The sequence below is a fragment of the Maniola hyperantus genome, chromosome 25, assembly GCF_902806685.2.
Source record: "Maniola hyperantus chromosome 25, iAphHyp1.2, whole genome shotgun sequence".
In the NCBI taxonomy this organism is placed as follows: Eukaryota; Metazoa; Arthropoda; class Insecta; order Lepidoptera; family Nymphalidae; genus Maniola; species Maniola hyperantus.
In genome coordinates, this window is record NC_048560.1 from 2326786 (window position 1) to 2337879 (window position 11094).

At 39.1% G+C, this 11094-nt stretch overlaps 1 protein-coding gene across 1 annotated transcript; it reads right to left on the minus strand.

Annotated features, from left to right (window-relative positions):
* Positions 1-392: 392 nt before the first annotated feature.
* LOC117993869 (ommochrome-binding protein-like) lies at positions 393-3112 on the minus strand. The gene is made up of 2 exons (XM_034981742.2): positions 3041-3112; positions 393-2498 (listed from the first exon to the last, which is right to left on the minus strand). Exon 2 carries the CDS (start codon positions 2495-2497, stop codon positions 1484-1486), a length of 1014 nt encoding a protein of 337 aa, XP_034837633.1. The 5' UTR covers position 2498; positions 3041-3112; the 3' UTR covers positions 393-1483.
* Positions 3113-11094: the final 7982 nt, after the last annotated feature.

Genomic DNA, 11094 nt, shown 5'->3' on the forward strand with positions numbered 1-11094 from the left:
GAGTGAGAAGGGTTTTGGCCTTAGTCTACCACGCTGGCCAAGTGCGGATTGGCAGACTTCACACACCTAGGAGAACATTATGGAGAACTGTCAGGCATGCCGGTTTCCTCACGATGTTTTCCTTCACCGTTAAAGCAAGTGATATTTTAATTACTTAAAAACGCACAAACTCCGAAAAGTTAGAGGTGCGTGCCCGGGATCGAACCCCCGACCTCCGATTGTAAGGTGGACGTCCTAACCACTAGGCTACCACGGCTTTATTTGATTAGGGAGTGGATAATATTTCTGAGTATACACTCTATAAAAAGCTGTGATAGCCTAGTGGTTAGGACGTCCGCCTTCTAATCGGAGGTCGGGGGTTCGATTCCGGGCACGCACCTCTAACTTTTCGGAGCTATGTGCGTTTTAAGTGACTAAATATCACTTGCTTTAACGGTGAAGGAAAACATCGTGAGGAAACCTGCATGCCTGAGAGTTTTCCATAATGTTCTCAGGTGTGTGAAGTCTACCAATCCGCACATGGCCAGCGTGGTGGCGAGCCAGTGATGGGTTAATCATGATGATCATGATACACTCTATATTCTTTCCGCGGATAGAAGTTGGTGTCTCAAAATGGTTATTGGTTAGTGCCCACTGAGATTTTTATCTCTATCTTTTGTATGGGATTACGTAACAGAGAGGGCGCTATATTATGTTCTTTCCGCGGATAGAGTATGTGGAGATGTAGAGTAGGGTGGATGATCGAAATAAATCGTCAAATTAGTTAAGAGATTATATTGTACTAGCGACCCGCCCAGGCTTCGCATGGGTACAATGTAGATACTAAGGTGGTGTCAGTGAGGAGTAATTCTTCCGTCATTTTGTTCAAATATCGTCATATTTCAACAAATTAACACAAACCAATATTAAACTATACCTATAAACCTTCCTCTTGAATCACTCTATCTATTGGTCAAAACCGCATTAAAATCCGTTGCGTAGTTTAAAAGATCTACGCGTTCATACATACAGACAGCGGGAAGCGACTTTATTTTATACTATGTAGAGATGTACAACAGAATTAACCACACTTCGCGACGTATATATAGTATGCGACATGTAGAGATGGACATCAGGTCGGGAATGTCCCGCACACCCGCACAGCCCCCGTGCTAACCCGGTGCGGGCGAGCGCGGGCACTGTGCGGGGCGTTTCCCCGCTTCATACTCCGATTGCCATTTCGACCTGTCGCGTACTTTAGGTATCTGTGTAAATTCTATTGCCTATTTGGTCTAGTAGTCATGTTCAACTGCAGATAACGAGGTCCTGGGTTCGATTGCCGGGTCGAGCCAAAAATAGGTATTGGATTCTTCTGTTAAGAAATTCTTCTAGCGCGGAGTTAGGAAGTTGGTGATGTTTCACCCCCGTGCCTCGGAGGGTACGTACAGCCGCCGGTTCTGCGCCTGATCTCTCTCCAGTCGTGTCGGATTTCCGTCCCATCTGGCTAACTTCTATGGAGATTGGCCGCCGTGGCGGAACCCGATCGGGAGGACATTGTTATCTTACTGGTTTTGTTTGTATAATTCGGTTCTAATATTCCGGTCTGTGAAAACCGAATCACATTATTTCTATTAGATTTTCTCACAACAAATTTTCTACGGGCTTTACCAACTCCTCTAGTAGTCACCGTACATCTACTTAGTACAGGTGATAAGTAGTATAGTATTTTATTGGTAGACTCATAGAAAACTATATGGTTATCCCCGTCAAATACAACTTTGAATGCTAAACCCCTTTTAAAAGCACCAACTTCTTCCAAGTTTTTATTTCTATAATTAATTTTATATATACCCCTAGTGTAAGGTTGGATAAAATACGCTTCCCCATGTTTGTCTGTAGTTAAAAAGTAAATTTCGTCTTGGAAAAGCTCAGCCTTTTTACTACCATTTCTGAATACGTATATCGCAGAATTACTCATGAAATATACATCCCCACGTTTATCAATTATAAAATCATCTATTTGATAGTTATTTAACTCGGATATCTCAACGGATTTTTTCTTATTGACACTGTTCACAGTAAAAAGTCCTTTATGTCTGAATTCTGTATAATAAAATTTGTCTGCATATTGCATGTGCCATATAGTCTTGTCTTTAAGTCCATATAATTCGGTAATATTGTCTAAAGGATTGTATTTATAGACCCCCTTTTCCGCTGATAAATACAAGTCTCGTGTAGATTGATCAACTGTTAGAGCAAAGGTGAAGTTAAGAGGTATAAAAGTTGAATTTGCTCTGTTCAAATCGAATGCTTTAGTGAAATCCCTTCCGTGTTCTTGATAATGGTAGTAGATAGTGTTTACAGTTCTATCTATCGCCAACTGGCCGGATAGCTTTTGGTCTCTGAATATCTTGTCGTAAGGGCTGTAGCACACTGAGTTTAGGCAAGCGTAGCAAGGTAATCGCTTGGCTTGAGCTGTGATGATGGCATATATTGTAAATATGATAAACTTCTCCATTCTGTAATGGTAAAGTAATGTTTTATTATAGAAACCACCATAAACTGTCTAATGGGGGTCTAATTGGGGGTATGGGGTTTAAAAAACCCCGTACCCCCAAACCCCAAACATTTGATTTATCATTTGGACTTAGTCCGCGTAGACTACACAACCCTTTTATCCCCTTAGGGGTTGAATTTTCAAAAATCCTTTCTTTGCGGATGTCTACGTCATCTGCATGCCAAATTTCAGTCCGATCCGTCCAGTAGTTTGAGCTGTGCATTGATAGATCAGTCAGTCAGTCAGTCAGTCACCTTTTCGTTTTATATATTTAGATTTTTATTTGGAAGCTATAGTAAGAACAAACAATTCTATTAATTAACTCAAATCTAAATTAAAAGTACAAAAAAATATTAAATTAAATCTAAAATAAATTAAATTGGGAGAGAAATCTTTCTCTGTTTCAAATTTCTTCAAAATCGGTTAAACGGATGGGCCGTGAAAAGCCAGCCAGACAGATAGACACACTTTCGCATTTATAAGTAAAACGTATTTATTATTTACCTTTATGCGATTCACATATCCCAAATTCCCAATGTCAGCTGTTATAAAAACACTATTAACACTTTTTCATAATACTCGATGTCTGAGAAAACTAAATAAATATATTGTAGCTTATTCGATATTATTTTGTCATAAATATTTACTTAACATTGTGACCCCTAACCTTGTACCGACGGTTTATCTATGTAGGTACAAATACAAATAAATAAAATTGAAGTGTTTGTCTGTGATGCCCTTTATTATCATGCTTTTTAGGATTTCGTTCCCGAAGGGTTTTGACGGGATCCTATTACTAAGCCTCCGCTGTCTGTCTGTCCGTCCGTCTGTCAGCGGGCTGTATCTCATGAACCATAGGTAACAGAGTTAATAATTTCACAGAATGTGTATTCTGAATATTTCCGTAAGCGAACCGTAGCTTAGCGTTCAGAGCGTCGCGATCCCAGGAGACGCGAGTTCTTATCCTACCGGTCCGCAGTTTTTGATATGTGTTTAAAATTCTTTAGAAATTTCCTTGAAGTGGAGGTAAAACACTAAAAATTATAAAAAATAATAAAATATTAAAATGGCCGCCATGATAATAAAAAAACAATTAAAAAGTTATTTCATGTATACGATGGTACGGAATCATTCGTGTGCGAGTCCGACCCGCACTTGAAAGAATTTTAGACGTTATCAAAACTCAACCAGCCATTTTTTATCTGACTAAAATGGCTGAACAGATTTCGGAGAAACTTTTGACCTGATTCCTCCTCCACCTTTGTACTTACTATCGTACCGCAAGGCATCGTCAAGGTCTCTACTCGCAAGTAGTTCAAATTCCACGGACACATCTGAAGCGATTAGCCTCCTCGTTTCTAATCCGAGCCGCTAGGATATAGAACGTCCTTCCGGCATCAGTTTCCCTCATCCATACTTAATATTATAAATGCGAAAGTGTGTCTGTCTGTCTGCTAGCTTTTCACGGCTCAACCTTCATCCGATTTTGACGAAATTTGGTACAGAGGGAAGGACATAGGCTACTTTTTATCCCGGAAAATTTAAGAGTTCCCACAGGATTTTTAAAAACCTTAATCCACGCCTCCCTCCAATCCTCCCTCCATTTCCTATTCCGTGCCTCTTCAGGCCACGTAGGTAACTGTAAACTTATCTAATTCATCACGCCAACGTCGCCTCGGCCTACCACGCTGGCGTTGATGATTCTGGGGAGTCCAGAAAGGAGCAGATTTTGCCCATAACTCATCTGACCTGCCCAGTCCCATTTGAGTTTTTCCCATTTAGAGTTTAGTCTATAAATTAAAAAACCTAGCTTATTCGGTTGGAGTCATGAGGTTTCTGGTTAGAGTTATTACATTTCTGGGAGTAAAAGACAAAATACAAGGTAGGTATATAAAGTTAATTTAAAACACGCAAAGCTAATTGAAATATGCAAAGTTAATTGAATAACAGGCAGGGAGGTTGGTGGTCGGGGTAGAAATACGATTGGAAAAGTTCTACCTTGAAAATATGTGGCTATGTTTAGCGAGAATAGGGTGCGTATGCGTTTGTATTTTATGTCGACGTCTTATTTTTTAAGCGATAATTTCTCTATCGCTTAAATATTATCTTTAAATATATAAAAGGAAAAGGTGACTGACTGACTGATTGATACCAATTGCCTGACTGATCTATCAACGCACAGCTCAAACTACTGGACGAATCGGGCTGAAATTTGGCATGCAGATAGCTATTATGACGTAGACATCCGCTAAGAAAGGATTTTTGAAAATTCAACCCCTAAGGGGGTGAAATGGGGATTTGAAATTTGAGTAGTCCACGCGGACGAAGTTGTGAGTATAAGCTAGTAATATAGATAACTGTCATTCTCTAAAGACAGTTGGTAGGTACCAAAACAAATGCGAGTTATCGAGTGAAGGCCTATTGGAACTCGATATTTTTACTGTTTTTTTCTTTTCCCATTTATTCGGGGTTCCGGGATATTATATTTTGAAGAAAGTACTATGAAAATCGACTAATCGTGACGTTTGATGCTTGCTTTAACGGTGAAGGAAAACACCATATGAGGAAGAGGTCTTCATAATGTTCTCAAAGGTGTGTGAAGTCTGCTAATCCGTAATTGGCAAGTATTGTGGAAAGAGGGTTTTGTACTGTAGTAATAAAATGAAGTGATTTTTGTATAGCGGTAGTTTATGGGGCTAGTAATATATACAAAACATCACGTCATTTTATTACTACGGTCCAAGACCCTATTCTGAGAGCAGATGGATGCAGTAGTGGTACCGGTATTGGGTTCAGAATTCTGATGATGATAATGATGAGACGTACTAATTATTAATATAACTTAGACCTATTCAGTAAAGATTATATTTAATTTAATTTTGTGTAGAGTCGTTGTCTGTCGTCGAGATCGACAAAACGTTACATATGTATTAATAACAGCTACGAAGCTAAAATCTCTTTCTAAAGGTCGATTTTATTTTCTTTAGGTCACCCTACTTCGAGGAAAAGTTTGGCAATCAAATTAATTGGACATTTTCTCTTGGTCTGTACATTTTTACAGTAATATTTTTGGACAGGAAGGTCGGACTTGTACCTATCAAGTGCACTCCATTTTGTGACTTTTAATTAATTTATCCTGTGTTTTTTAGAATTGAAGGAATTTGTAATTGCAAGTGGCTTTAGTAATTGCATTAAAGCTTTTCATAAAAAGCTTAGGAATAGAACATATTATTAAGTACCGACTTAAAATACATTTTTTTCCTTCAAATTAACTTTCACAAAGTGCCATCAAATCATCAAATGAATCGACTACTATGATAGTAGAGAGATACGTTTCTGGCAATGCATGACGTGATTTTATACGTCTGAACTCTTTACCATTAGGTCCCTTCTATTCGGGAGGTCAGACGTTCGATCCCAGGCACGCACTTCTAACTTTTCGGAGTTATGTGCGTTTTAAGAAATTAAAATATCACTTGATTTAACGGTGTAGGAAAATATCGTGAGGAAACCCGCAGAGGCTGAGAGTTCATTATAATGTTCACAAAAGATGTGTGAAGTCTGCCAATCCTTACCGAACCAGCAGCGTGGCCGACTATCGCCTAAACCCTAAACCCGAGGAGACCCGCGCTCAGTAGTGTGTCGACGATGGGGTGATCATGATGACGATGAAGTTTTCTATAACGAAGGCTTTAACTTCGTTGCCTTGGTGATGACACCTTACCATTTTACCTTTCCTTTACCCAAAAATAGAACGCTACCAAAACACAAATATTCAAATCGCGGTGAGTAAGCGACGCTATTGACCTAGACGAGTGCAGAATCAGTAATCGAACCTGCGCCCTCGCACCTTGGCAGCACGCGCCGACCGAATCATGATGTCATGTGCATCTGATGGTGTAAACGAAAATGTTTACGAAAACACCCTGAATTTAAATTTTTATGACCTTTTTGTGTTTAGTACCTACCTACCTACCTTTGTGATTTGAAAGATGAAACGAAAAAATGGCACTAAAGAGATAAACAGATTAGTACGTACGCAACAGGTCGAGATGGTAATCGGGGAGGGAACACCCCGCACACCCGCACAGCCCTCACGCTAACCCAGTCCTGGCGAGCGCGGGTTATGTGCGGGTGTGCGGGGCGTCCCCTCCGTCTCATACCCCGATTGCCATCTCCACCTGTCAGATCTGTGTTCAGTACTGGGTCAGCGATGGGTTGACATGATGATTATGATGAAACGTACCCAACAGGGAGTCAAACTTGGGATACCTATCTCACTAAGCAAATACCTATTCGATACAGCGAGAGATTCTTCCAATATTCCTTTCATTCAAATGTGAAGAAGTATTTGCTGATAAACATTTCGAAAATGTATTATTTTAATCAACGAACGAGACAAAATTAGGGTTGTAAATCGGAGGAAGCAGAAAAAACCGGCCAAGTGCGAGTCATACGCACGTTTGGGTTCCGTACTACAGTTGTATTTTTTCGACATTTTAGACGATAAATCAAAAACTATTATGCATAAAAATAAATAAAAATCGGTTTTAGAATATACAGGTAAAGCCCTTTCATATTAGACCCCATTTGGTATAGTTATCTTAGTATGAAATTTAAAATAGGTAGGTACTAATAATTTGTTTTTCCAAAGTGAGAACTCTAACTTTGCTGCAGAATTGATCGCCATTGATGAGCTAGGAGAGCTGAATGATTAATTAATTTTTTTAACAACTTTCTCTCCTTTTTTAGGCTGAGCGAAAAAAAACAAAACAAACAAAAAAAACCGGCCAAGTGCGAGTCAGGCTCGCGCAATGAGAGTTCCGTACTACAGTCGTATTTTTTCGACATTTTGCACGATAATTCAAAATCTATGATGCATAACAATAAATAAAAATCTGTTTTAGAATGTACAGGTGAAGACCTTTCATATGATACCCCACTTGATATAGTTATCTCACTTCGAAAGTTGAAAATACTAATCATTAGTTCATGACCACAATTTTTTTTTTGTGTGATCTAACCCTAAATTCACGGTTTTCAGATTTTTCCCCAAATGTCAGCTATGAGATGTACCTACCTGCCAAATTTCATGATTCTAGGTCAACGGGAAGTAGGTACTTACCCTGTAGGTTTCTTGACAGACAGAGGGACATACAGACAGACAACTAACTGATCCTATAAGGGTTCCGTTTTTCCTTTTGAGGTACGGATTAAAAACCTAACCTAACCCTAAAGTTGTATGGTTTAATTTACAACAGTACCTACCTAATGAATTTTTGTCCATTAACTATTATGTAGTTTATCCTTAGAACGCTACATTGATATTTTGAACAGGTAGGTTTTAAGTAAATAACCATAATATGTGCGACAACCCTAAACCAGATTCCCTTGGCTATCCTCCAAACTGTCTGGCACTATTCAAGCACTAAATAAATAACATGAAGCCTTTCATGACGAACATTCATTTACTTGACTTACATCAGAGACTCTCACATAGTAAACAACTAGGACCTAAATAAAAGCTTATTAAATACAGTCATATAAGCTGTGATAGCGTAGTGATTAGGACGTCCGCCTTCTAATCGGAGGTCGGGGGTTCGATCCCGGGCACGCACCTCTAAATTTTCGGAGTTATGTGTGTTTTAATTAATTAAATATCACTTGCTTTAACGGTGAAGGAAAACATCGTGAGGAAACCTGCATGAATGAGAGTTCTCCATAATGTTCTCAAAGGTGTGTGAAGTGTACCAATCCGCACTTGGCCAGCGTGGTAGACTATGGCCAAAACCCTCACTCTGAGAGGAGACCCGGTGCTCTGTAGTGAGCTGGTGATGGGTTGATCATGATGATGATGATGGTATACCCCTAGTATGTACTGTATCTACCTATCTAACTGATTAAGGACCGAAATTAATTACTACCCATATCACTATTATGCGAAAGTGTGTTTTTTTTTTTTTGTTTGTTTGTTGGCTTGCTCTTCAATCACGTCGCAACGGATTTACCTGTTTTTTGCATGGGTACCTTTAGTAAAAGATCCTTTTTATCCCGGAAAATCAAAGAATTCCCACGGGATTTTTAAAAACCTAAATCGACGTGGACAAAGTCGCGGGCATCAGCTAGTAATGAATAATTAATCAATCCATCTGTAATGTGTCGATAAAATTTAGTGTACCTACACTAAATTTTACCTATACAGGATTTGAAAGATACTAACTCACTAAAACTACAAAATGAGGCAAATGGTTATTGGTATTGGATTGTGTTTAGGTAGTATAACAATTAACGCTAAGTTTTTGCTAGCGTTCTGGTTACAGTCTGTATATCGGCGGGTGTAAACTAGACAAAATTATTATTTGCAAAAGGTTTCAATTCGCATTATACGACCTGTAAATAATTTCATCGCCCCGTTTTCACATCTCCATTTACCATTTTCTCGTGTGGTTAGTATAAATTCGTGCATGCATTAAACGTCCCATTATAAAAGGAACATCCACTGGGCGGAAATCTGACGTGAAATTCACAGTTTTCAGTTGAGTGGCCGCACATAATGCCCTACGGAGAACGGGACGGGATACATCATGTCACTGTGTACACTACAATAGACAAGAGTGTCCTTTTGTAATCTAAATATATAAAAGGAAAAGGTGACTGACTGACTGATTGACTGACTGACTGACTAACTGATCTATCAACGCACAGCCCAAACTACTGGACGGATCGGGCTGAAATTCGGCATGCAGATAGCTATTATGACGTAGGCATCCGCTAAGAAAGGATTTTTGAAAATTCAACTCCTAAGAGGGTGAAATAGGGTTTTGAAATTTTGTAGTCCACGCGGACGAAGTCGCGAGCATAAGCTAGTCTTCTTCTATATATATAAAAGGAAAAGGTGACTGACTAACTGACTGACTGAATGACTGCCTGACTGACTGACTGACTGATCTATCAACGCACAGCTCAAACTACTGGACGGATCGGGCTGAAATTCGGCATGCAGATAGCTATTATGACGTAGGCATCCGCTAAGAAAGGATTTTTGAAAATTCAACTCCTAAGGGGGTGAAATAGGGGTTTGAAATTTTGTAGTCCACGCGGACGAAGTCGCGAGCATAAGCTAGTCTAAATATATAAAAGGAAAAGGTGACTGACTGACTGACTGATCTATCAACGCACAGCTCAAACTACTGGACGGATCGGGCTGAAATTCGGCATGCAGATAGCTATTATGACGTAGGCATCCGCTAAGAAAGGATTTTTGAAAATTCAACTCCTAAGGGGGTGAAATAGGGGTTTGAAATTTTGTAGTCCACGCGGACGAAGTCGCGAGCATAAGCTAATCTATCTAAATATATAAAAGGAAAAGGTGACGGACTGACTGACTGACTGATCTATCAACGCACAGCCCAAACTACTGGACGGATCGGGCTGAAATTCGGCATGCAGATAGCTATTATGACGTAGGCATCGGCTAAGAAAGATTTATTGAAAATTCAATCCCTAAGGCAGTGAAATAGGGGTTTGAATGTTATGTAGTCCACGCGGACGAAGTCGCGAGCATAAGCTAGTAATCCATATAATGCGTAAAAATTACTTCACACGCGCCATTTTAACTCTATAGATCAACTGTCATGTCTAAAGTACGGTTCACCTAAAACCGTAAATGGCGCGTGAGGTGTCATTTTTTACCGACTATACCAACTTAATATTTTCCTATATGTCCTTCCCTGGGATGTAAGCTAACTCTGTACCAAATTTCAGTGGTAAATTAAAACTACCTGACTATCCATAAGCACTTTTAAAAAGTTTACACGAATAAAAAAACATTCTATTCTATTCTATTCTATTCATCAAAATCGGCTGAAAGGATGGGCCGTGAAAAGCTAGCAGACAGACAGACAGACAGACACACTTTCGCATTTATAATATTATATTATAGATAATGGTAATGTACTTAAATGGATATAGGTAATGTACGTATGGGTTTTATTTTATTAATCTTTTCTAACATAGAAAAATACTTACCTACCACAGAATGAAATATTTTTCACATTATCTGATATGTCTCGTGATTTAGTGCGTAACTTTGATAGAGTCAGTGGAGGTTCCGAGTTTCGATGTTTTTATCTGTTTTTCACTGGGAATTTCTAACAAAAACATATTTTTATCTTTTAAAAGTATTTTTTGTTAAAAAACTATAGTGATTTGTGACTCTACTGATAGAAAAGATTAGTGTACTTTTCAAAAAAACAGACTTCCATAGACACCCCAAAGTAAATAAAAAACCGGTCAAGTGCGTGTCGGACTTACACACGAAGGGTTTTGTACCATTGTACAAGAAATAACAAGTTTTAAATTTTTATTATCAATTGTTGTTATAGCAGCGATAGAAATACACATTCTGTGAAAATTTCAACTCTCTACCTATTACGGTTACCTAAATAAGCACAGCCCGCTGACGGACAGACGGACGGACGGACGGACGGACGGACGTACAGCGGAGGCTTAGTAATAGCTAGGGTCTCGTTGGCACCCTTAGGCCACAGAAGCCTAAA